The sequence below is a fragment of the Eretmochelys imbricata genome, chromosome 5, assembly GCF_965152235.1.
Source record: "Eretmochelys imbricata isolate rEreImb1 chromosome 5, rEreImb1.hap1, whole genome shotgun sequence".
NCBI lineage: Eukaryota > Metazoa > Chordata > Testudines > Cheloniidae > Eretmochelys > Eretmochelys imbricata.
Window position 1 is genome coordinate 47,717,037 of NC_135576.1, and position 27,593 is coordinate 47,744,629.

General features: G+C 41.5%; 2 protein-coding genes across 10 annotated transcripts in view; both read right to left on the minus strand.

Annotated features, from left to right (window-relative positions):
- The window catches only part of ANKDD1B (ankyrin repeat and death domain containing 1B), a 40,623-nt gene extending 29,547 nt beyond the window's left edge, over nt 1-11,076 (minus strand). For 4 of the 5 annotated variants that reach the window (XR_013346139.1, XM_077817035.1, XM_077817036.1 and 1 more), the window contains exons 1-3: nt 9,929-11,076; nt 3,689-3,792; nt 1,878-1,976 (exon numbers count right to left, since the gene is read on the minus strand). Coding sequence is in view for 3 of the 5 variants with exons in the window: in XM_077817035.1 (XP_077673161.1) it covers nt 1,878-1,976; nt 3,689-3,792; nt 9,929-10,025 (300 nt within the window). In the remaining 2 variants the exon portion in view is untranslated. Of the gene's footprint in view, nt 1-1,877; nt 1,993-3,688; nt 3,793-9,928 lie in introns of those variants that run through there. The other variant, XM_077817037.1, reaches the window with a different exon arrangement.
- POLK (DNA polymerase kappa) overlaps nt 11,073-27,593 on the minus strand; it is a 71,816-nt gene continuing 55,295 nt past the window's right edge. For 3 of the 5 annotated variants that reach the window (XM_077817030.1, XM_077817031.1, XM_077817032.1), the window contains exons 11-15: nt 23,042-23,138; nt 21,513-21,684; nt 18,963-19,916; nt 17,643-17,694; nt 15,955-17,475 (exon numbers count right to left, since the gene is read on the minus strand). In XM_077817030.1, coding sequence (XP_077673156.1) covers nt 17,391-17,475; nt 17,643-17,694; nt 18,963-19,916; nt 21,513-21,684; nt 23,042-23,138 — 1,360 coding nt within the window. In that variant the 3' untranslated portion in view covers nt 15,955-17,390. Of the gene's footprint in view, nt 13,800-14,932; nt 15,140-15,954; nt 17,476-17,642; nt 17,695-18,962; nt 19,917-21,512; nt 21,685-23,041; nt 23,139-27,593 lie in introns of those variants that run through there. The other 2 variants (XR_013346138.1, XM_077817033.1) reach the window with 2 other exon arrangements.

Below are 27,593 nucleotides of genomic sequence, written 5' to 3' on the forward strand. Positions count from 1 at the left end.
TCACAGATAATTATTTTCCCTCCTAGCTCACAACCAGCTGTCTCATTGTGGTCTCAGGGTAACCTTGCAAGTAGCCCTTTGCCTCATTTTCCCTTTTGGCTTCTCAGTAATTCCACAGAAGCACACACTCAAGTCCATAACATAATTTATTTACCAAACACAATACAAAAGTCTCCAAGAATAGTCCATATCACCCTAGTGCAAGTAAGCCTTAAAAATCATATATCCTCTTGGTTATTCACTTTACACATGACACTTTCCAGTGTCCTCTACCACACCCAGACTCTTTGTTAGTCCTCCTCTGTTCCTCTATCAACACAGCCACCCTAACCCTCCTTCTGGGGTACAACCCCACTCTTCCCAGTGGGAACTTCCACAGCCTCTTTGCTGAGAGCCTCTTATTGTTCCTATGGGCCCCAGCTCTCCAGCAAGGAGATACCAGTGGGTCATTTCCTCTATTTCTCTCCCTTCCTTCAGCCTCTTTGGCCCTTGGCTCCAGCCCTCTGTCGCAGAGTCAACAGGATCTCACTCTGCTGTTTCGCCTGCCTTTAGCGCTCTCCAGCCCTGGCTCTCTAGCTTGGGAATGCCAGCCAGCAATCTCCTTGTGGATCTCCTGCCTTCATCCTCTCCCAGGGAGCACCTTCTTTCTCTAGTAGCTCTCATCTCCTGCTCTGTCTCCTGACTAATTCTGTCTGCTCTGATGCACTGAGTCTCATTAAACAGAGTATCCTAGGTGCTGTCCTGCCCTCTTAAGTGGCCCAACTGGGAGCACCTGGACAGGAACAGATTCACTGAGCCCCGTTCCTCTTAATGGCCCAGCCACCCTGTTACTCTCACCCATAATCAGGATTGCACTGTAAATTCTTTTTAGTGATGGTTTAGTTTTAGTTTAGAAAAAAAAAGTATAAAACAGGAGAAGTCTTGCATGAAAAGGGTATAAATATTTCTAGAATTTTCACAAAAACATCTCTAATATAATGTTTTAAGAACTCCAAAACCTCTCTACTGGGCCCTTAAACAGGAATGAGAAATTCTAGAAGGAAGGACAGAGACAGTTTACACCTAAATGTCAGTTTTATTTTTTAAAAATTACACCACCTAATTATTCATAGAAATATTGTCATGAATTACAAGTCATAACTTGTAACCCAGCTGTTTGGATGTATACATTTCCCTTCAGTGTTTGTAAGTCAAACATTACAGCACTGTATTAGTGTGTGGGAAGACAGTTAAACAAACCGAAACAAAATTCAAAATGGCTAATCTATTTGCATCATATCCAAACAGAATGAAGTACAAAAAGTAAACAAACAGCATATCTGGTGAAAAGTGAATTGCATTTTAAAAACTCTTTCCCTTTGAAATCTGTTCACTCTTACTAACCCATAAGGAGTTTTGCTTCATTAGTATATGGGCCGGATCTCCCACTGTGCTGCAGCCACACTGCCTCATACTGCCGGCCAAAGTGGCTCTAAAACTGACATAATCTAGCCATCCACCCCAGTGCAGGGAGTCCTTTGAGAGCATAGAGACAGCATAGTGACTACTATACTACTCCCCTCTCAGCTGCCAGAGGAGGGGTGGTGTGCTGGAGGAAAGGGGACATGGCCAGTGGTTATCTGTTCTCCAGTGATCCCTGGTTGCTTTGTCAGCCCGTTGGGGCTACTGGTGGTGTAAATTAGAGCAGTCTAACAGCTGCTCTAATTTACAGAGAGATCCAAACTGGGACACACCCACCCCAGGATTGGAGAACTGCACTGATGGCATTAAATCACCTTCACACACACTCAGATACCCCTCTTGTGCTGTGCTGTTGCAACTGTAGCAGCTAAGGGTTCAGACCATGTTTTTTGATCTGACAGTAGTGGTTTGCTTACCTTATCTGCAACATCCACTCTAGCTTTGTGATGGAGAAGAAAATCCACAGTAGACACATGATTTCCTGCCACAGCAAAATGGAGAGCTGTGCGCTGCAGCTGAAATAAAACAAGCCTGGGTGGATAGGTATGTAATATAATTATTTTTATTACACAAATTATCAGGATTTCTGAATCCTCTGATCAAAGCTCACCAATACACATTCATTTGCACATTCTCTAGCCAACATTTGCCATTATCTGTATTTCTGTTCCCTTGTATCTAAATTAAATATTGTGTTTAATGAAATCTAGTAGAACCAGAGTACATTAGGTATTTATGTGCCATTCTAATCCACTCACTGCAACTCACTAACGTGTCATTAACAGGGCTTTACTAAACACACATTGCTTAGAGAGAGGAGATATGCTATGCAGAAAACATTCATTTTCACAATTTCTATTTTACTGTTTGATTTTAAAAGCAAAGATTTAGGTGATATCTATACCACGAGTGCTCTGCAATAGCTGTAGACCAGGTCTAAGATTTATGTAATTCCATTTGTTTCTTGATGATATCCTGGTTGCTACATATTTGTTTTTGATTTTATCTCTGTAATGCACGACTCAAATGCTCCTCTTACTTGGTATTAGTCACCATTTCAGTTTGGTCTGTTGTTTATGCAAACAAAGGTTTCCATCCTCCAACCCTCAATGAATAACTTTACACGTGCAAATAAACTGAAGGAGTTCAGTGGGTCTGCCCATATGAAATAGGCGTGGTCTGCACTTAAAAATGAGATCAACCTAGTTACATTGCTCAGGGCTGTCAAAAATTTCATGTCCAGAGTACCATTAATAGCAGTATGTATTGATGGAAACAATATTCTTATTCAAAAGAATGTAATTTTAAAGGGATCCTTTTTCTCTTTCTTCTCTGAAGGAGGACTCAGGAATCCAGCTGCAGGTACTCTTATTTCCCCCGTTCAAAACCAAGCATGTGGAAAAGGAGGCACATTTTTTTCAGAACTTGTGATTAAGTAGTAGGATGCGCTAAGTCAGACAATTTACACCTAAATGTTTGATGCAGGCTGGCAACCATTTGTACGAACCCCCTGAATGGGCTGCCTAAGGGGAGTGAATTGCCGTGGGTGGACAGGCACTATAGGGGGAAAAAGGCCCACTCTTTGTTATTCCGGGATGGGACTAACATTCTTCTCCATGAAATGCTGCAACACTTTCTGTAGAATATTCTAGTCCAAATTTAGATCTACACCACAAGGCTACAACTCTTGTTGATATCAATAGAGTTCCATCTGCTTGCACCAGGTCTGAATTCTGACCTCACCCTGTAGCCACACAATACAAGTGCAGTCATGTTGCAGCACACATTGAACAACACAACTCTTTATGTGCATTTTAATCTGCAAAGCATTTCACAAGAACCAAAAATGTCTGTGAGGTTAAGTATACCCATTTTACAGATGGGGATACTGAGGCAGAGGTTAAACTAATTGTCCAAGGTCATAGAGTATCAAGATTATAACTCAGAAGTTCCTGGTCCCACTCTTATACACTGACCACTAGACCTATGAATTACGGATCACCCTACACTCTCGCTAAGTGCAAGTGGAGGGCACTCTTCACTTCACAAGATTTGGGCACTCAACTGGACACCTGAAATACTACTTGTGCAGAGAATTTTCTTCAAGGGTATCTTTATACTCCTCCTCTTGCAGTCAAATACACTAGTACTTTTGAGATTTGACTTAGCGACCATACACAAGGCATATTTCTGGTAATTAAAATATCATACAGTATTTTATACTCACAGTATTTACAGCATTAATGTTAACATTCTTCTTAAGTAAGTTCTCCATGGTTTCCAAATTGTTCATTTTAGCAGCATGATGAAATTCTCTCTCATGTGGTAACACTGTAGAAAATGTGACAAAGTAGTTTATGGTATTTAAGAAATAGTCATAAAAAACTTAAATGACAACTCTACTTTCTTCAACATCTTCATTAATGATCTGGATGATGGGATGGATTGCACCCTCAGCAGGTTTGCAGATGACACTAAGATGGGGGGAGAGGTAGATATGCTAGAGGGTAGGGATAGGGTCCAGAGCGACCTAGACAAATTGGAGGATTGGGCCAAAAGAAATCTGATGAGGTTCAAAAAGGACAAGTGCAGAGCCCTGCACTTAGGATGGAAGAATCCCATGTACTGCTACAGGCTGGGAACCGACTGGCTAAGCAGCAGTTCTCAGAAAAGAACACGGGGATTACAGTGGATAAGAAGCTGGATATGAGTCAATAGTGTGCCCTTGTTGCCAAGCAGGCTAATGGCATTTTGGATTGCATTAGTAGGAGCATTGCCAGCAGATGGAGGGAAGTGATTATCCCTCTCTAATTCAGCACTGGTGAGGCCACATCTGGAGTATTGCGTCCAGTTTTGGGCCCCCCACTACAGAGAGTTCAGCAGACAGCAACGAAAATGATTGGGGGCTGGGGCATATGACTTAGAAGGAGAGGGTGAGGGAACTGGGCTTATTTAGAAAAGAAGGGTGAGGGGGGATTTGATAGCAGCCTTCAACTACCTGAAGGGGGGTTCCAAAGAGGATGGAGCTAGGCTGTTCTCAGTGGTGCTAGATGACAGAACAAGGAGCAATGATCTCAAGTTGCAGTGGGGGAGGTCTAGGTAGGATATTAGGAAAAACTATTTCACTAGGAGCGTGGTGAAGCACTGGAATTGGTTGCCTACGGAGGTGGTGGAATCTCCATCCTTAGAGGTTTTTAAGGCCCAGCTTGACAAAGCCCTGGCTGGGATGATTCAGTTGGAGTTGGTCCTGCTTTGAGCAGGGTGTTGGAGTAGATGACCTCCTGAGGTCTCTTCCAACCCTAAACTTCTATGATTCTACTCCCCTTACCTCCTGTTGTTTGAGATATGCACCTCTTGTTTCAATATTCTAAGTGAATTATTTACTTTTTATCATGGAATTGTTACAATATTACATCTCCCCCCCAGGAATCTGGTTGATCTCTCTAGTTCCAATTCTTTAAGAACAAATAGAAACAGAATTTTCACCGCACAAAAATATCATTAATTGCACTTCCCAGAATAATGATACTGCATTTCTATAGGTCCTGTCACCCAAATGAGTCCGAGGGTGCTTTACAAATGTAACAACCAACAGTACAAAACTACAGGAATTATTTCACTCATTCTTTTAAATACAGCCACCTTGGGAGTGAAACGAAGCAATTGTTTGAGAGACAAGGTGCGTGAGGTAATATCTTGTATTGGACCACTTCTGCTGGTGAGAGCGACAAGCTTTTTTAAGCTCAAATGCTTGTCTCTCTCACCAGAAGAAGTTGGTTCAATAAAAATATTACCTCATCCACCTTGTCTCTCTAATACCCTGGGACTGACACAGCTACAACAACATTGCATACAACTATATAACAGAACACACCACCAATCTCCATAATACTGTAGGGCAGGAACTGACGCATGCATACGTCCAAGTAAAACTGACAGAGGAGTTTAGGTAGAAAGAAGGTGATTACCTACTTGGAATTTGACTGGGACACCTGAGATAATACAGTATTCCAATTCTTGGAAAATTCATGAGATTTACTAGAGCTCAAGACCTTGGTTTTATGCCTCACCCAAAAAGAGAGCACCTCTAGTAACAAAGAAACCTGGGGAAGCTGGGCTTTTTTGGGTACCGTAACAAAATCACTAGGCACCAACGTGGTTGGCTTTGACAAAACTATTAATGTTTAATAAACTCAGAAAAGAGATTTCAAAGAGTGAGCATTAAACATCAGTCTAGCTAAAATAGAAGTCTAAGGCTATGTCTACACTTACAAGCTTACAGTGGCACAACTGTATCGATACAGCTGGTCTCCCATGTAGTCGTGTTATGCTGACAGGAGAGAGCTCTCCCGTCGACATAATAAAACCAGCTCAACGAGCAGTGGTAGCTATGTCAGCGGGAACGTGTCTCTCGCCAACATAGCACTGTGCACACAAGTGCTTATGGCAGCAAAACTTTTGTCGCTCAGGGGGTATTTATTTCACCCGCCGAGCGACAAAAGTTTTGCTGACAGAAGTGCTAGTGTAGACATGGCCCTATACACTTCTCTGTCAGCACACCTCTTTCCTAGCACAATAGATACAGATAACTAACCTTTAGCTGTTAGGCTAAAATATCATAGAGACCAGATATCTGACGGGGCACCAGTTTGGAACGGTCGCAGAGAGGACAGTGCTACCTACTGAACCACCAGCACCACTTTCTGCAGCAACTACTCATCTCCAAGAAAATCAGCAAGATGCAAACAAACGTGCATTTCTGCACTAAATACGAAAGACAACAGCCTAAGAAGTTATCCAGCCATGCTTCACCAAAGCCGTGATATCCCAAGAGCTATTATATTGCAGTAATGTGGAAGTTCCCCACCATACTAAGGGCATGTCTACACATACAGTGCTGCAGCAGTACAGCTGTACGGATGCAGCTGCGCTGCTCCAGCACATCGAGTGAACACACTCTCATGTCGGCATAATAAAACCACCTCCGCGAACGGCAGAAGCTATGGCAGCAGGAGAAGCCTGAGTGCTTATATCAGTGTAACTTATATTGCTCAGGGGGCTGGTTTATTCATACCTCTGAGCGACATACATTATACCGACATAACCTGTAGTGTAGACATAGTCTAATTCTCCCTGTCACCCGGAGTCCTGAAGTCTGAATTTCTCAAATGTCGAAAATTAATTAATTTTCAAGTGGGCTTAATGTAAAAAAACATTCTACTCTGTTCACACTGTGCCTGGGATAAAGAGGAGTAAGACTGATGGCAGAAACAGTACAGAAGAAATAACCTGCACAGAAACAAGAAAAAATCATGTTTGGAAGGCCAAGCCTACAAATCCCTATGCTTCTTCCATTGCCACATTTAACCATTATTTCAGCACTAATGGACCTGATTCTCCTTTACCTACATTGCTGTAAACTAGGAATAATTCTATTGAAATCAAGAGTTGAAAGAGAAGTCCTTTGGTATGCTCACTGTGTGGAAGAAGGCAAGGACACGTGGTATGGATTTTTAACCAGGCTGCAACTTTGTCAAATTACACCCAAGATTCTCATCGGGGGACAGCCCAGAGCAGTCACTCACTTCTCTTTGAACATTTGCCAATCCTTGGAGTCTTCCACTGCAGGGGGAGCCAATCATCACACAAGGAGGGTCTCTGTGAGCTCTACTTGCCTGCTAGCTCCCTCACACTTTTGGGGGTTGAGGAAAGGAGGGAGCTCAACCCCCAGCCAGCACTGCTGCCAGGTGTGTTGGCAGAGCAGTCCACCAAGGTAGTGCCCTGGCCACTGGCTTGCATTTGCTCCTAGTGGGTTAGACATGATGCCCCCATCTCATAAGAAGATGCCCTTGGGATGCCTACAGCATTACCTTTTTGGATCCGGAGCCTAAATCAGCCAGTTCCTGCACTGGGCACCTGCCAAAAGTTGGAACAATTAAATGACTCTCATGCAGGTCCAAGCTGTAACCTTTGGGAGGGGGAGAATTCCAGCCTTCTGGCTGTCCAATATCCAACCCCTAGGTTTCACTGGGAGGAAGGCAAACAAAAACAAATAAAACCAACCAGCTTCACTCAGTCTGGTGGTACAGGGAAAAAATCCTTCCTAGCCCCAAAGTGGCAACTAGCACAGCCCACAAAGAACCTAGGTAGCTGAGGCAGGGTGGGTGGACTACTGGAAACCAACAAACAGGAAGTGGCTCTGAGCACTTGGGTTTTATTAAATCCAAATCTCCTGGCTCCAAATCACTGGCCAAATCCCAGGAGACCGAAGCCTATCCTGAAGTCTTGATGGAGCCGGAAATCCCACAGGACGCAGCCTGTCCTTTTTGCCCTCTTCCATTGCAGGAGCCACCAAAACACACCCCTCACTAAGCCTAAGGTTTGCATTGCTCCAGCATTCTCTCTTGGAATGGTTTAGAGCTGGGATAGTCAATTATTTTGTGTCAAGGTCCAATTTTCTCAGTCAAAGTACAGTCGAGGTCCAGACTCAAGAGAAAATAATAATAAAAACACAACAAAAATTGATAGTAAGTAAATAAAGATTTCAGGGTCTGGTCAAAAGTGTCTGGAGGTTTGGATTGGGCCAATGGTCCACCTATTGACTACCCTTGGTTTAGAGTTTGAATAATGAATCTTTCTATGCTTGTCTCACTTTTAGTTTCCTGCCATGTTAGCCACAAAGATAAAATCTCTCATTACCCTGCAAGAAATACAATGTTTAGCAGGCTCAACAGAGTTTAGCTGGTTGAATAGTTGGGGAAGAGGGTTCTGAGAAGGTATGATTTTTCATTTACTCAATTTTTTGGTGAAATTTTTCATTTTTGAATTTTAATTTTTTCAGGTTTCTGTCTTTTCCTCCAAACCTTCTCCCCCTTTTTTCCCTGTTTGCCATTGAACTGGGGGAAGGAGGGAAAAAATGAAAAATACATTTTAAAATTAACATTTCCAATGTCTAAAAAAGGGCCATTTTCCTGTTAAAAAATTATTCACTTGACAAAATGTCTGCCAGCTCTTACAGAGACAGGTTTCAGAGTAGCAGCCATGTTAGTCTGGATCCACAAAAACAAAAGGAATATTTGCTCAAATAAATTTCAGAGTAACAGCCGTGTTAGTCTGTATTCGCAACAAGAAAAGGAGTACTTGTGGCACCTTAGAGACTAACCAATTTATTTGAGCATAAGCTGTAGCTCACAAAAGCTTATGCTCAAATAAATTGGTTAGTCTCTAAGGTGCCACAAGTACTCCTTTTCTTTTTTCAAATAAATTTGTTAGTCTCTAAAGCTCTTATAGCAATATTTCTTGACTTATCAACTATAACTTATAGTACCCTTTCCCACCTAACCTCAAAAGTGTTTTCTGTTCGGGCTGCAGACAGGAAGGAGGATACCACACCCTGGAGACAGCAAAAGTTTTACCATTGACTGCAGTGGGGCCAGACATTCACCCAGTGTCCTTTCATAGTTGATTTGGGCCCTAATTCTGCAAAATGTCTGTATGTGTTTCAAGCATGTGAGCAGCCCCATTGAAATCAGGGGGATTTCTTATGTGTTTCAAGTTAAGTGTGTGCACAAGTGTTTGCAGGTTCAGGGACTTGGACTGGACATGGGCCAAAACCAGCACCCCTGATTCTCATTATACCAGATTTATAAAGACTGAGGGGCTCTGATAGATATTCATGTGCATTATTTTTAATGTACATAAAATTGCACATAGTTTGATTACTTCCTTCTCTGCCACCCTTGGTATTTTCCTTCCTTTGGGACAAAAAGGAAAACCAAAAAATGGACCTGATAACCTGACCACTTCACTTGCATGTTGTATCTTGTTCCCCCACCCCTGTCTGCTTCTCCTCTAGTTTAGAAGGCAAGTTCTCTCGGACACCGTGTGTGTCATACGCTTAAAGCCTCCTGATTAGATGCTACTATACCAATAACACAAATTAATAATAATCCCCCCAAACATGTTGGGAGGGGAAGGAATTCAGACTTGTAGCCAAACTTTATAGCTCTCCTCCACTTTCCACAGTGGGACAACCCCGAACTGCAGAGCCAAACATCCCAGGCCCTTGGGAAAGTCTGGATCTTAACTGTGGAGCTTGAGCCCGCGCCAAAAGCAGCTCAGGGAGGGGACGCGAAGAAACCCGCAGGCCTTCGATTTCTCTCAGTCGAGGCTCAGGAAACCACCTCCTGCAAGGGATCTGACGGGGATTGTAAAACGGGTGCCCGAGAAGTGCAAACGGCCCGGTGCAGAGCCGAGGAACAGCCTCTGCCCAGTCTAGCTGTCTAAAAGCAGTCCCTTCCCCTTCCTACAGCAGGGCTGCTCTCTCCCGCCTCACGCTTGCTCCGCAGCAGCTGGGCCACGTTCCCCCCTTCCGTGGTCTGCCCGCGGCGCGTTCCCCGCTGCTCCAGCCCGGTGTGGCTCGGCGTGCGCAGCGCCGAGCCCCAGCCCCAGCCTCGCGCTCACTCACGCGTCTCATTGTCGGCGGCGGGTAGCTCCGCCGCCGCTTTTTGCGTTCCATCGTGTCTGGGGCTCAGCGCGCCCAGGAAATCGGTCAGCGCCTTCATAGCGCGGCCCCAACTCCTCTCCTTTGCCCTCCAGCGAAGCAGCCGCCTTCAGGTAGGGCTCTGGGGCTAGCGCTACTCAACAGGGTGCGAGGAGGGAGGTGCCCGCCGGCAGCAGCGCCCTGTGTGCGTAGGAGAAGTATTTGACTTTGACTTGTTTTAAGTGCATAGAAAAACCGGTTGGTTAGGGTTGTTATTATGCAGGCTATAACCGAGAGGCAGCTAGAATGGGCTACTCTGCCCTCCCGGCACAGGCTGTGGGGCACACAATACTAGTAGTGAGCCCAAACCATGCCAGGCACCATCAAGTACAACTCCCATCCTCCACCACCAGCTTTACCGCCTCCTTGACAAAAGGAAAAGATTAAAATCACCTTAAAATAAGGCAAGCAGGAAATAACCAAACACTGATATTGCCCAGGCAACAGAGACCGTCTAATTGCTGCTCACTGTACAAACTATGATGGTGTCACCTTTATCTGGACTTCCCCTTATTAGTCTCTTTTCATACATTTAGATTGTAAACTCTTTGGAGACAGCACAGACTTTTATGATACAGCTACAGGAATACAAATAAATCAATAATGTACATTCAATGTCTAATACAATGGGTCCTGAGGGTATGTCTACACTGCAATAACACACAGCTGGCCCATGTTGGCTGACTCAGGCTCGGGAGGCCATAAAATTGCAGTGTAGTCATTCCATTTGGGCTCCAGCCTGAGCAGGAACATGCTGCAATTTTATAGTCCTACAGTCTGAGTTAGCTGGTCTGGGCCAGCCACAAGTGTTTTATTGCACTGAAGACATACCTTAAGTGCTACCACAGTACAAATAAGTAATAACCGTGTATGAAAATACTGGCTTTGCACATGCAAATTGGTGTGCTTCTACAAAGTCAAGACATGTGGCAGTACCACCAAACTAGGTCCACTCCCCACTGCTATTTTGATCTACTTTAGCCACTCTTTATTTATTATTTAAGAGGCAAGTATGCTTTTGTTATAGAATATAGAAATATTTTTCTTTTAATGTGACCTTTTAAAAACATGAATATAACATTCTGTAATAACATTGTTAACTTGATATTGGAAAAACTACCTCAACACGGGCAAAAATATCATTAATCTATCTTGTGTGGTTGAAGGCACTTTTAAGGTTAAATATTTTTGCCTCTGGCTATTGAATTAAGTGCTAACATTTCAATAGCTTAATTGTCTTTTTAATTATTTTAAAAAATATTAACAGGAATTTACATAGCATGTTTCATCTGACTCTCACAGTGGTTTACAAATTAAGTAGAGTGGGGTATAGAATCCAGAAGTCTTGGTTACTAGTCTTAGGTTCGAATCACTGTGCAATGCATTATTTTACAGCTTTTTCTGTCAGCTGGCTAAAATCTTTCCAATACAGTCATGCTGAAGTGCATAACCTTAAATACGATAAACCTAGGCCTAATTATGAGAGGCAACGTCATCAACGTACACGTCAGAGATAATAAAAAAAAATGAATCAGTGTGAAAGTAAACATCTAAAGATGAGAATGTATGACTTACCATGTCACAGCTGAATCACAGAGATTTTGCTTTCAGTTGCTTAAAATTCCTATGAGTCAGGTATTCCAGAATAGTTTCTTTTGAGTAGGAGACTTATTTTTATTATACCTGGCACTGGTCATTTAATACAGGTCTGAGTATTAATTTCCCACAGTAAAACCCAAAGAAGAGTAACTATCTAAACAATAAGGTTTACCTTGTGAAATTGGCACCACTGAGGGTAGGGATTTGCAGCTTCATAAAGAACCAGGGTAGAGCTGAGTATAGAATCCAGGAGTACTGGCTGCTAGTTCAAGGTTCTAATCAGTACTTACAGCACCAGTTTACAATTCCTCTCCGTCATCTGAATTAACGCTTCCATTACAGCCATGTCATAAGTGCTCAAACTTTGAAGATGATAAAACCAGAGCACCAAATGAGGTGAACTTGCTATGGAATTCACCAGGCTAGTGACCATTTCAGAAGGCTTCAGCATCTTCCAGAAGACTGAGTGAGTAGCTGCCAACAGTACCAGGGCAAAGGGGTAGCTGTAAATCTCCCTCATTCTGTGCCCCTAGACTAGAGCCAGGATTTCGCAGCTCATAGCCCCAGAAGCCCAGGGTTTATCTTTGAGAGCTAAAGGCATTAGTTTATATTACAAAAATTGTGGCTAAGCTAGTAATATTAGGCAGAGTGGTGGCTGAAGATAGGCTATTAAAAAGGAAAGGGAACAAACACAAACAAATAATAGAAAACTAAGTGAACCTTGGGTCGCTTTTCACAGGGATTAGGGGACAGAAGCAAAAATTGCAGGAGCACAGATTATTTGATTTTGATAGGGAAATAACATTTACATGTACGTGATTCAGAACCATCAATTCATGCACACACTATTAGCTTGTGTAACGACAGTGCCTTGTTATCCTGATTATTGGTGTCCTTCTCCTTCCTCCTCACCCCTTGTCTCCTATTATTTGTTATGCTCATTTGTTGTGCCTTGTCTTTAATCAGAGTACAAGCTCCTTGGAGCAGGGCAAATCTCAACAAAGGTATTTAAACAGAGTTGAGCACAAAGGAGCCTGATCCCAATTGGTGCTGTAGTAATATAAATAGCGATGTGAATGGGGGCATAGCTGTGAGATTCCCTCAGAACAAAAACATGCAAGAGGAAATCTGTTCCCAGCCCCAGGGCATCTTGGTGGGTATTGAGCCCCCTCTGGGCTGCTCCCCAGGCCTCTCTCCTGGCAGCATGACTTCTAACAGACATCCCCCACATTTGCCTCCTTTGGGATAGAAGACGGAGAAAAGGATTTCAGTTGATTTGTAAATACAGCAATAATTTCAGTGTATGAGTCTACCAGTAGTTCAGGAGTGGAACTGCTGCCCAGACTCAGCCCCTGCTGTCCACACCTTTGGAGCTACCATCAATTAGAGTGGCTTTTGGAACTGGGAAGAAAGCAAAACAGTGGTTGGAATATCACCCCAATTTTGGAAGAATCAAATGCTTTCCAAATCTCCAATCTGATCAGGTACGTGGGTGGGTGCAGAAGGAGGGTGACTGACTGGACCCGTAGCATATTCAGGAATCCAACTACAGCAGAACCCCATTTATGCGATCGAATTGGGATCTGGGCCAGATCTGATAGTCAAATTTGGGTAAGATGGAGAATGGGAAAGTCCAAGGCTGCAGTGCCATCTAGTGGCCACAGGAGAGATCACCCACTTCTGTACCCGTGTGCTCTGGTTGTTCGGTTAATACAGAGAGCCACATAACAGAGGGTCGGATAAAAGGGAGTCTACTGTAATGGACTCTGGACAATTAAAAGAAACTATACAAAGTTAGTCATAGTATTATCAAATGATGGTGAGATATTCTGTAGGTAAGATTAGGATGACACTTCAGAATTTAGAAGTAAAAAGCAAACGACAAACTTACTGTAGATAGATATGTGTTAAATTGACTCAATGCTGTTATAATGCTATTACACTCAACTGCGTTATTTGGTTCTGTTAATTTATATGATAATTGAAACCTGCTTTGTGCTTAAGAGGACCTCGCCTTACGTTTGTGCTAGCCATACTAAGTATATGCTTCCCCCAACAAATTCCCTCCAAACCATCAGTGTTCAGCTTGTTGCTTTTTTGTTTCTCTTCTTCAGAAGCAGCAGTGCAAAGTATAAACTCTTCATGCCTTTCATGGCTAGGGCCATGAAATATTCACCCTTCACTCGGTCACTTGCAACTAAAAGAAACATGAATTCAAGAAGAAGAAATGTTCTTTTTATCATTTTAAGTAAAAAGAAAGAAACTCATATTGCATGAAAGCTGAGTGAAAGAGCTACAGAACTAAAAGTAGGGCATATTGAGAATGGAGAGCAGTTCAAGATCTCCATTTTCTACACCAAGATTAACCCCCCTTCCCTCCCCAAGCCTTTCCTCTTACATGGATATTTGGTGGTATCAACACAAGGGGACAATGTGGTACAGATGAAATTACTATAAAGTGGGTACACAGCTTGTTGAAAGACCATACTCAGTGTAGTTACCAATGGTTCACTGTCAAACTGTGATGGTGTACCTAGTGGGGTCTCTCAGAGGTCATTTCTGGGTCTGGCAATATTTTCATCAATGACTTGGAAAGTGGAGTGGAGTGGAGAGTATGCTGATAAAATTTGTGTATGACACCTGGCTGGGAGGAATTTCAAGCACTGTGGAGGATGACATTAGAATTAAAAATGACCTTGACAAATTAGAGAACTGAGCTGAAATCAAGAAGATGAAATTGGAAAGTGCAAATTACTTCACTTAAGAAGAAAATAAAATCATATCCCCAACTGCAAAATGGGGAATAACTGGTTATGCAATAGAACTGTTGAAAAGGATCTGGGGGGTATAGTGGATCACAGATTGAATATGAGTCAACAATGTGATACAGTTCCAAAAAGGGCTAATATTCCGGAGCATATTAGCAGGAGTGTTAACTGTCCCACTCTGCTCTGCAGAAGTCAGGCCTCAGGTGTACTGTGTCCAGTTCTGGGAGCCAAACTTTAAGAAAGATGTGGCGATACTACAGAAAGTAACAATGATACAAGGTTTAGAAAACTTGACCTATGAGGAAAGGGTAAAAAAATGGGGCATGTTTAGTCCTGAGAAAAGAAGACTGAGGGAAGACCTGACAATAGTCTTCAAATATGCTAAGGGCTGTTATAGAGAAGATGGTGATCATTAGTTCTCCAAGTCCACTGAGGGCAGGACAAGAAGTAATGGGCTCAATCTGTAGCAAGGGAGATTTAGGTTAGATATCAAGGTAGCTATGCTCTAGAATAGGCTTCCAAGGGAGGATGTGGAATCCCCGTCATTGGAGGTTTTTAAGAACAGGTTGGACAAACATCTGTCAGGGAAGGGATATATTTGGTCTTACCTCAGCGCAGAGGCTGGACTGGATAATCTCTCACTGTGCTTTCCAGCCCTACATTTGTATGATCTCTACCATCGCTTAGATCCATGCAAGCTAACTTGTCTAAAAAGGACTTCCTGGATGTTAACAAGAGCAAATTTCAGGTCAAGATCTTCTGTCGCTACCTGTATAACAGGAATATTTAATTTAAAACCAACAAGTTCAATACTTAGCTATACATAGAAATCTTTCTCTCTCGCTGTGTATTATATATAAAAGAGAGAGATTAGAAGTGGAAAAATGAAATTTCTCTCTTCTTCAGAGTCACCACACTGAATTTTTCAAAAAGATGTGCATCTGTAAGATGCTACAATCTTGCAAACGACTTCCCTTAAAATATAAATAAATAAATTAAATAAATAAAAAAATGACTGTGCCTTCTCTAACAAACATAGAGCAAACTGTGTGTATCTAAATTAAAAATCCTACACAAAAATACCCTCCTGCACATACTTCTCTTTCTGGGGAAAGGGCAAGAAAACAAACATGGCAGATGTTTGTCACATTGCTTATTGCTCTATTTTACTACATGAACCTAATTAAAATAAAATAGAAAACATGTTCTATTTCAGACTATATATTCAGCAATATATTATGTGTATGAAAAGTATTAAACAATCAAGCCAAGTTTCTCCTTTTAAATATATCATCTCTTTTCTAAATGCAGTTAAATTTTATACTTGTACCAAAGAATAACTCACCAAGTTTTCAGGTGTGAAGAAATCACTAATTTTGCACTAGTATTTTATTCCATATATAGAAATAATGCTTCTATGTCAACAGTTATGACACTTTTATATGGATGATGAAATAACTGCCAGTGCCAAAACAAACATTTCATCTGTTCAAATAACTGTGGTTGTTTCCTTCTCCTTTAACAACGTGCAACATATGTAAAACCTACTTCTATAAAGCTATTCTCAGAAAAAGAAAAATACACTTGGCTTCTACACTTTTTTATTGACTTAAGTCCCATGTTAGCAGAAGATAAAAAAGTAATCAAGCAATCCAGATAAAGGTTTATCACATTGTATTTAAACAGATGTAAATTGAGAGACAGCCAGATTCATAAAACCAGAGCAGCTGTATTTTTTTTTTTAAAGGAAAAAAGTCCTCACATAGCTAATGTTCACAAATGCATTATTTGTGGTGGATATTTTCTTTTGAGATGCCATTTTACTTCATATTTTAATGATTTTTTAAAAAAATAAACTCTAAGAATTCTCTCATTATTACAAAGTGACTTGCTTGAAAAAATATTACGTTATAAGCATATTTGATTATAAATTGACACTAAATATTTAAACAGTTGAATTTTTGGGAAGTAAAGAATGTAAATAGAGTATTTTAAATACATAAGTGTACCTTACAGCTTTCCCCCCTTACATATATTCATAAAAACATGGTTTATAAGAAACTACAAAAAGTATTTTTCATAAACTATGTCTCTTCAAAGAGAAAAATGTGAGCAAAAGAAGGAAGGTTATTTCCTGTCTTAATATATTCAGGATTATTATTTCAGTGTCATACATATTTGCACATCAGTAACATTATCACTGTACTAGTTTATCCTTAACTTTTCTTAAAGTGAATTTGCTTTTGAAAGGTGCTGGTTTGACAACTGCATAGGAATCTGAAGCTCTCTCTATCTCCATAGAACCAGTGAGGCACAGCCAGTACACCCCATACCTATTCTGGGGGTCTCTCAGACTCCATGCTCATCGAAGGGGTTGATCCTGCAAGGTGTTTGTAGTCAGTGGGTGTTGAGGTCACTTAACATACCACAAGAGTGCCAAACGCTGTTCAGGACTGAGCCCTACACACCTGGCCCATCAGTTCCTACAGAAGTCAGTGGCAGGCTTTCCACTGACTTCAATGAGAGTTGGATTTGGGGCCCAATCCTATGGAGAATATCAACAGGGACATCAATGAGTACCTATTGTTTTGTGCTGTGGATATCTGGCCACCAGAAACTGAATTCAATCCAACCTCATTTCACACTGGTTAACAAACAGTCATCATGTATTAACTATCGGTCACTAGCAACCTAAGTTGAATTGCTGGTGACTTCCATACCCTGAGTGTCCACTATGTCAAGATAAAACAAAGCCCGCTCTTAGCATGCTCTTTTTTCCACAGATATAATTTAGACAAAAACTATTGTGAAAAAATGATTTGAGTGGAAAATTAATTCAATGCTCTGGTCCCTGGTGGATCACTTATTATTTTGTCTCAAATGTTGTATTCCTCCAGCGGAGGTTTACAGGGGTTCCAAAGTGACAAGTATCAGAGTCCAATCCTTCACCTGCACCAAACTAATTTGAATAATAAAACACTGATTATGAAATTCTTCATATATGATAAAGTGTTACACCATCATTTTAAAAATGTTTCAATCGTTTGTTTGGAAGTACTTGGTTTGGCTTTCTTTGGTGTTGACTGTGGTGTCATTAGTCCAGGCCTAAAATAAAAAAAGAACACATTAGGAACAAACAAAGCAAAACACCCACCAAAAAGCCAAAAACAAACAAATATAAAACCACCTAAAGTAACTTTTACAACACTGAATAGTTTGCTAGCTTGACTTTCAAACACAAGTACATGGACGCTTGAGGAGATCTATCGTACCTTTTTGTTCCTGTTGTGGGATTCATGTATTGATGTCCTCTGCCCATGCTTCCTAAAGAACAATTGTGAACATCAAAATAAATTATTTAAACACACAATGAGCACAGCAGGGAGCTGCATGACTAGCAGAACTTTTAGGAGGAAAGTTCTAGATGAAGAATTTCCTTCCTATTATTTTCTGAAGCAGTTAGATTGAATCTTTTACCAAGCAGATAACATTTGATCATTTCTTTAGTACTGTCAATTATATTCAAAATAAGTAAAAACAAAAAAGCCCTTTAGCCCAATAACAAATTAAGGAATAAATTTGAATGTGATCACAGATTTCTGTAACAGAATGTAATGCTGTTGATTTCCAAGATGGCCTACTGAAATTCATGTTTGTTTTACACTGTTGGTCTTTCTGGGAATAAAACTATTAAAAAATCTTCACTAATATACAGCATTTCTTCTATACCACAACTTGCCTGCATAGCTAGGGAGATCTACACCAGTATTTTAGGAAATCATCTTTGTAAAAACAGTCACATATAGTATAATGCTGCTATTATAGCTTTATAAATATGCTTGGCAACTTTCTCATGTTGGATCAGAAAGGACGCACATTTGAACAGTTTCCTAAATACTAGTCGTAGGTCTCTAATCTTGTCCTATTTATCGAGCCAATTCCAAAGTTAACTCTCCATAATCAAAAAGACAAAGTAAAAGCAAGCCAATTAGTGGCAAACTAATACACCAAAAAGAAAAGGAGTACTTGTGGCATCTTAGAGACTAACCAATTTATTTGAGCATAAGCTTTCGTGAGCTACAGCTAGCTCACTTCATCGGATGCTTTCACTTCACGAAAGCTTATGCTCAAATAAATTGGTTTCAGAGTAACAGCCGTGTTAGTCTGTATTCACAAAAAGAAAAGGAGTACTTGTGGCACCTTAGAGACTAACCAATTTATTTGAGCATAAGCTTTCGTGAGCTACAGCTCACTTCATCGGATGCATACTAGTGAGCTGTAGCTCACGAAAGCTTATGCTCAAATAAATTGGTTAGTCTCTAAGGTGCCACAAGTACTCCTTTTCTTTTTGCAAATACAGACTAACACAGCTGTTACTCTGAAACCCGTAATACACCAAACTGATTCATGTCATACAAAGGAATTTGGTATTTTTCAAATGGAAATAGCCAACCCCTTTACACAGGTCTTCTTAAAATTCAATAGCTGTACCAGACTCAGAACCCTAAAATGTACAACACATTCCTTAAAAATCCTATTGTATATTGGATGGGGCAATTTTAAAAGGTGACCTTCTTAACTTAAATACTCACCAACTGACTTTGAATTTTCCATAATTTGACTCTTAACTGGACAAACTATTTGCTCTGTCAACTCCTGGATAATGCCTTTATTTAAGCAAACATCCACATGCCTGTTGAACAATGAAAGGTCAGTTGTTTTTTGTTCCACGTTACAAACTGGACAAACCAGAACATTGTCTCTGATGGCTCCAGAGGAGTAAGAAGGCTGAGTTTCTTGTGTACATTCAGACTTTTCAAAGTATTCTGCATTTTCCAATGAAATGATTTTGGAAGAAAAATTCTGTTCTAGGTACATGTTGCTAGCAGTTTCACTAAGCAGACTATGCTCTCTTTCCTTGCTAGTATTAGCTACTACTTTATGGAATGCTTCTGTGTTACTGCTAGTAGAGTTGTCAGCTACTTTTGTTAACTGTACTGTATCCACTGATTTGTTCATTTTATTTTTTTGACACATTTCAAATATTTTCTTTTTATTGTCAGGAGAAAAATTATATGCATTTTCCCATGAATTCTCACTCGTTGATATTTCTGCATTATCTTTTACCAATGTCCCATTGAGGCACTTGTCAATATGTCTGTTAAGTGCTTCTAAATTGCTGTCTCTTTGCTCCTTAAAGCAAACAGGGCAAGTGAGGCTATGACACTCATTCAAATTCTCTGAGCCTATGGCATCATTTGTTTCTTCCATAGTATTTACTGATGATTTTATATCATGTGAGTTCTGCTTGTTTGCAGGTTTGTTTATAAGAAGCTCCTGGTTGCTTTGTTGCCTTGCAGCTCGCTTTTTATCAAAAAAACTCTCTCTGTGAGATGTTTCTGAAGCTTTTGTAAAATGTTCATGGCTGGATTTCCCTGGCTGAAGCAGATAAGCATTTGCTTGTTTTCCTGGCTTTAAGAAATTGATAATGCTCCTCTGTTGGTATTTCTTTTCTTCTTCATTTAGAAACCCTGATACTCGTATACCTGAACATGACAAACAAGACAAATAAAAATGTAATTGTAACTGATAAATAAAACTAAAACTTAATTAATACTAATGGGCATCAAAAAGTTTTGCAAAACAAAGCCACTCAATATAAATAGGTATCTTATAACAGAAACTGTATTATGTACATGTGTTAGCAGCTGATCACAAAGCAATTACAATTTTACTACCAGTCCTGAAGATTTGCCAGCTATTTCAAGTTTACTAGGAATTTCAGTGCCCTTAAAACACCACATTGCAACATCATGTGATACCATAAACATCACGTAGTCATGTGGAAAGTTAAATTCTAAAGTTGTTCATTTCTGGATGCCAGTAATTAGTAATCATGTTTATTGCAGCGCCTAAGGGCCAACCGAGAATGAGGCCTGATTGTGCTAGGGACAATACAAACAGTAGCAGACAGTCCCTGCCTCCAAGAGCTTACAATTTAAATAGACAAGACAGACACAGGGAAGAGGCTTGACACACAAGCAGAGTCATCAATGTGATGACAGAAGATGTCACGTTAGTTCCACAGCTTTTGGTGGGGTTGAGGGAATGGATTTAGTTAGGAGGGGGATCAGCTAAATGGGAAGGGAAGGAGGTTGAGGGGTGCAGGGTAGAACTGAGTAAGATGGGTAGGTGTGGAGTGAAGCTGAGGTGAAGAGACTGCAACTGAGAGGATGCGCTGGAGCAAAGAGCAGACCAATCAGCAAAGGGCAGAGCAAGTCCAGTCAAAACTGTAGAAAGTTCTCTGAATGTTCAGAGGTCCCTGCTTCGGCTGCTTCTGCTCCTAGAGGCTGGAGTCTCTTGCTGGCTCCTCTCTACAATTCTTCCCAAAGACCATGCGGTATGGGAGGAGAGAAGGGATCCCATTGGTCCCAGAATGAGTGTGGAGTGTCCCCTTCAAAAATTTGGGTTTAGCTGGGGAGCAGCCTGGGCCCAGTTGGGCCCCATTTTACCCTGTTTTATCTGCTTCTGTTCCTACTGGCTGGAGTCTCTGGCATGAAATTTTCCATTAAAATATTTATTCTTTGAACTTTTTCTTAAAACTGGGATATTACTTTTTTTTTTTTAAAGGAATAGTGGACTATTTACATTTAGAATAAACAAATACTATTTATTTCAGCAAGAAATCTTAACTTCAGACAAAATATAGCACCACCAAGTTATAAACACCATAATTTAGGCCATTCCTCTGTCAAAAATATAGAGCCATATACTCAACTCTTCCCTGATGCAGTGCAAAGGAGACTTAAAAACTTTAAGGAGGCAAAGCTGAGGATTCCCATGTCACAGGATGGCACCTCAATATTGGCATAAAGGTGTTCCAATGTAGGCAGTGGTTGGGGAGGAGGCAATCTCAGCTGGTGGAGCAACTCCCTGGGACCCACTATCCACCAGGACAAGTTAGAGCAACCCTGAAACTGCTCTAACATGCATCAGGGGCTTTGCCCCCAGCAGCTCTCAAGATTATTGGGGGGAGGGTAAAACCAACTATGCCACCCATTCCCAGGTGTGTAGCATGCTTGATCTGAGGGACTTGGGGATCTTGCCCTAAAAAGGAAACAAAAAAGTTATAAATATTTTACCCATAAGTCTTAGCCGCAAAGGGTGAGGGGCAACACCATCAATTTCTGTCCTTAGCATATCTTTAGCAACAGCAAATATTTCTTCTTCAGTAGAAACAGCAGAGAGCACTGTGGAAGCTCTTGTTTTTACTTCAAAATTCACATTCTTCAATTTCAAGGTAACGGTTTTACCCTAGAAAACAAATAAAACACTTAACATACATGGTACTGAAGAATTTTAAAAGTGAAGTCTTTTTTCACCTAGCTGAACTCTACTTCAGTGTCTAAACAATGGCTTTAAAGCAGGGGGCTAGATTCACTGCTGCATCCAACTTGTGCTGGACACAGCATGGATGGTGTGCTATAATGGAGCCTGTTATCATAAGATTCTCTGCCTAGCTATAGCCTGCTGCCAGAGCGGAGTAGCTGGGGGCTGCACTAACCTGCACCAGCTGGCTATCTGTATCTGTCAGATGCATACTGCTAATGTACTCTGGCCACTTCCCCAGTCTCTACCCACCTCCCATGTATCCCCTGGACTGGGAGATGAAGGGCAGATGCCAGCTATGTCAAGTCTACATCTACTAGGGTCTCTTGTGTGCTTCGGGGATGCCCAGTTAAGGATCTCCAACGTCTCTGCTCCCTTTATATCACTTGAGTGGTGCAAAGGGAGCAGAACAAGGCAGAGAATCTGCCCTAATATTTGTACAGGCAAGTGTGCACATGCAATTCAATAAGTGCACCGTAAATCCCAGTCACTTGAAAATGTGTTTGTAAAGTGATAAGCTAAAAGTAGTTACCATATCTCTCTTCCAACTCCAAGAGTTTGGGTAACTCTTTTAAAAGCACTTAAAGGCTTAGGAGCACTGCAAACAATGGGACGTAGGCCAAGTCATTTCAGAGCTTTAGACAAGTTTACCCTTTGTTTGTCAATACAGAAGCTTTTTCTCCATGCTATCATTCCATATCCTTGTGTCGCAACAACCTTCCATGGCTGAAGAGGACTCATTGGTACCTTTAGGAATCTTTGAATGCTACTCTTTGCTTTACCAATAAAGATCCCTGTTGAATAATTGAAGTGTTCCTCCCAGAAAATAAGTAAAAATTCAGTGTATACAGTATATTGTGCTCAATAAAGAATCTGTATATTTACTAATGATAAGACAAGGAGGAATACATCCTTTCAATGCTTTACAATTTACACGCTTGGCCACAGTAAGGCTCCAGGCAATCCATTTTTTATGCAGCTCTACTACTCCTTCTTTTAATTAACATAGCTTTTAGAACAACATGTACGATATGCTAAATAACTTGGTGAATTGGTTTCACTTCTTAAAGGATCTCACAAGATAGCCCCCTGAAGCTAAATGCAATTTTGTTCTAAATTATTCTAATCATCAATGAACAAAATAACAGAATCCCTTGAAGCCAGAAGGTAGGGCATGATAATGCAGAAAGCATTACTGCTAACAGAGGGCACTGCGGACCTGGGACCTGATAGTGCAAAGAGGTTGATTTTTTTTTAAATAAGAAAAGAATGATTTAAATACCTTAAGTCCTTCTTTCTGCAGATCCTGAGCGAGATCTCTGCAAAGTTCTTGACACAAGCGGTATTGCTCTTCTACTGTGTTAATTTCACTGAATGTCCTAAATGAACACAAAGATTAGTCATTTTTTCCCCAACATGCATTTTGAAATGATGCATCCTTAAGATTTAAAATTTTTCATGAACAGTTTAACAAGAAAGTTTTGTGGGTTTGAGGGTTTTTTTATTTAAAGTCAGGATGTATATTTATATTAAACAGAAACATATATGTACATTTAACAACTGCACAAAATTGGTTTGCAAATCCCACCAAACAAAGAAATGGGGTGTTGTAGTCACACTTCTCATGCAGTGTTTGAAAAGACATGAGATTTAGGTTGATAAATGCTTAAATATATACAAGACAGAACGCTAATACCAACTGAATTCATGGAGCCAGCCAAAACATTTGTATATAAGCTTCTCCGCATAGTGTTGTGTAACATTGGAAGGAAGAGAGGATTAGGAAATTAATCCAAGAGCCAAGTATCAAAGGTAAAGACTGTAACACGGGTGCTAAGAAACAGATGTTATGGTAATTATGTCTAGTACCAGAGAAGGAAAAACTAGCTTTCTGCCAAAAATTTAATTAATTCTGTCTTTGCTGTACCTTTCCAGGGTATACTTACTTACCTTTTCAAGTGTGTATCTGGGCTCTCAGTGATAATGTGAAAGGAAGGCTGGTCTCGTGATTATAGAGGGAATTGGTAGTGACACTCATGGTTGTCTAACGCTTTCGATTGTAAAAGATTCTTTCCATTGAGAAGCTCTTACACCTCCATTTTTTGCAATAGGCTTTTGCTATTTGGCAGTGAGAAAGTTCTTGTGCTAGAGATGTGTCTTTTTCTTGTCCAATTTGTGTTCATGTTTGGCTGATATATAAATTGTTAAAACTGCCATTTCCCTGTTGTAACTTACATTCCTCAAAAAATGATGGCATGCTGCCAAAATAATAACTGAACATGAACATTCTAAAGTTGGGCCTACAATGCTCCTAAAGCAGCAGCACCACACTCTGCACTGGGAACATCAAGTTGCTGCTAGAGCTGTTGAAGTGTGAGCGGGATGGACAGGGAGAATGCTAGGCCCTGCCCTGCTCTCTTCCCTAACCCAAATAAGCACATACTCCCAGTAGCTCATCCCTCCCCCAACTGAGAGCATCAGGGAGCAGGAGCTAAACTCCTATCTCTCAGAGAGAAAGAGCGGGCCATGTGAGTTGAACTACCTTGCCTATCCCACTCTGCCCCAGAGAGCACATGGCCACATTAGCCCATTTCTCACTCTTTCCACACAGAAAGAAGTCCTTCCACACCTCCTGAGTATGGGCCAGGCTCTCCACAACTACCCAGATGTAGGGTGACCAGATGTCCCGTTTTTATAGGGACAGTCCCGTTTTTTGGGACTTTTTCTTATATAGGTGTAAGCAGTGTCAGGGTGAGCTCCACCCTGACATCTGGTGGTGAGGTGTGGCAAGTTGTGGAAAAGAACTTCAGGGGCCGATCTCATTTGCATAGGCACACCCACCCCGCCTAGAATGCGGCCATAGCTGCCCAAATGGTCACTTTGGCTGCTGTGGGATCCCCAGTGTCTCTGTTATTGGGGCAGGAGGAATAAATTGTTATTACCCTGACTATGGGAACTGTGCTTGGAACTGTACTTGGCCTTTTGTTATGATGGACGGACTCACCATCAACTAAGTAGCACTCGCTAGGCAAGGGTCATGGGTTCCAAAACTCTGTGAATTGAGAGAGGCTGGGGACAAGTATTAATGCTTGGTGGCATGGGCCCCTTGGTGAGGGCCTTACATGCTAATTGCACTTCCTCCTCTCTCCACTGTAGAATATCAGAGCTAATTTTGTATTTCATTAGGAGTCTAGTTACATGCTGCTGAGCTTACTTTGGGCTAATGGTACACCAGCACTGAGGCTCCTCTACTACAAGCTGAATTCACCAAAGAGCTGAACTGACTAAGAGCTGAAATCACTGAGCATTGTGTTAAGTAGTGGGGGAGCCTGAAGATATATTGTGGAGAAGTTTGCGGGACGGCTGGAGTGCCTTGTGGACAGGCTGGTGGAGCAGTTCATGGGACGGCAGGAGCTGCTGGTGGGACACGGAACGGAGCAGTTCGTGGGACGGCGGGAGCTGCTTGTGGGCTGTGGAGCGGAGCTGAGCAAAGCAGTTCGTGGGGCGGCTGGTGGAACGAAGCGAAGGCCTAGGGAGCTGTGGGGCGGTCCGCTTCAGATCATGTAAGGGGCCTTTTACCCCCACCCCCATCTCCACCCAGGTTGGGAGGTAAAGCTCTGCAGATAAACTTTTGAACTCTGGGGCTGCCCTGACCATGGACAGAGACTTTTGGGTCATTGGACTTTTGGGACTTTGGGTGATTTGGGGTTGCTGGACTCAAGAACCAAAGGGAAAGGGCATGCCCCAATTTGCTTGGGGTGGGTTTTTTTGCTCATGGGTTGTGTTATGAATCCTGTTGGTGGTGTTTCCCCAACATAATGCCACATTGTTTCTCTCTGTTATTAAAAGGCTTTTTGCTACACTCAGACTAGGTGCTTGCGAGAGGGGAAGTATTGCCTCTGGGTGGCGCCCAGCGGGGGTGGTATGTATTTGTCCCAGGTCACTGGGTGGGGGCTCAAGCCGGTTTGCATTGTGTTATTGGAATGAATCCCCTAGATATTGAACCCGGCCCTTGTTGCTGCCAACTCTGACGGGCAAAAGGGTTACATAGGCACCTATTACCCCCCACACCCTGTCCCGTTTTTTCACAGTTGCTATCTGGTCACCCTATTCAGATCCAGCATATGGCTGCCAGTTGCCCATCATCCCTGTGGGATAACCATCTTCTCCTTCTCATAGCTAACATAATCCTATACCTCAAACTGTGTAGAATTTTCAGGATTCAAACATGGCTGCTGATGCATAACAGAGTGTTTGTTACAGTTGTACAAAATAGATTTTGTTATTTTCCTTTAACAAAAAACAAGGAGGACGCACACAAAAAAACCCCAACCTACGTTTAAAGAACTTTACATTATAAAATTAAGCACATGACAGTTAGGAAATGCTACATTTACAGTTGCTTGTGCAACCTTAAGCTTTCCACCTGGTGTGTATGTATTGTGATACAGTCTTTAATGACATGATCGCAAACTATTTTTTCTGCAGGACCCGCCTCATTCAGTGCACAGGCTGGACGCACAAGGGGTGAAAGGTTTCTAGGACAGGCAAAGGAATTGATGGAGAAAAGTAGACAGGAAATCTTGGTGTGGATAACAGGGGAAGAGGAGAGACTGGAAGAAGGGAAAGATGAGGTCATGTTGGATTTTGTCAGTTTTCTCTTTGAAAAAATCAGTGAGATCCTGAGCAGAAGGTAAATTGGGGGCAGGAAAGGTGTCAAAGGTGGTGAACACATGACTGAGATTTCAGATATGGGATTATATCAGGGTGGAAAAGTCAAATTGATTTGCTTGGAGACTAGCAGAATTTAAGGAGAAGAGAACAAAAGTCACTGGTCTGGGACTCAGGAGATACCTGGGGAAGCTGCACCATTGACAGTCACGGGTGGTATCTATAACAGCATATCTACACTGGTACACAATACCCTAGTGAAGCCCAGGCCTAAGACACTTCTAAAATTTTTGTCACTATACACAAATACTTTGTGAACTGCTGTTGGAGTTCACCAAACCTATAGCTTACATCTGGAGAAGTTACATCAGCATCAAGAGAAAAACAAGTTGCTATTGATAGTATACATTTTATGGGGCAAAAGATAAATACTCCTTTAGAGTACAGTCAGAACAGTTTAGCAGAAAAGGAAATAATTTAGATGCTCCACTGGAGCACAAGACCAATCCATATATATCTGCATATCTATAAATACACAGAGCTGCTTACACTGATGTTTACTTACTTCTTAGGTAATGTCAGAAGCCCTACACTTTCACCCTAGATGATGGCCTAAGAAAAGAAACCTGATGCTTTCTTCTCATTTAAAGTAATCAGGTGGAATGGAGGGTGGAAAACTGGTAGGAAAAAAGTTATGCAGGACCCTGAAGACAAGGACAGGAAGTTTGACTCTTATGTAGTAAAGTTACTAAACATAAACTTAGCTCTCCTAATACACATAAAATATCAACTAACATTATAGGATTGTACTATCTGATGTCTTAGCCTCTACAGGTATATGTATTGCTAGGTAAGGTCTTGGTATAAGTTAAGTAATAAATAATAAGCCTACAAGGCCTAATAGCTGAGCTAAACAAGACATAAGGTCCAAAAGCCTTAGCATAAACAGCTAACCAGGAGTAACCCCAGCTGGGGAGGCATAGCTCAGTGGTTTCAGCATTGGCCTGCTTTAACCCAGGGTTATGAGTTCAATCCTTGAGGGGGCCATTTAGGGATCTACAGCAAAAAATTGAGGATTGGTCCTGCTTTGCACAGGGGGTTGGACTAGATGACCTCCTGAGGTCCCTTCCAACCCTGATATTCTATGAACATAGAGGCTTTCT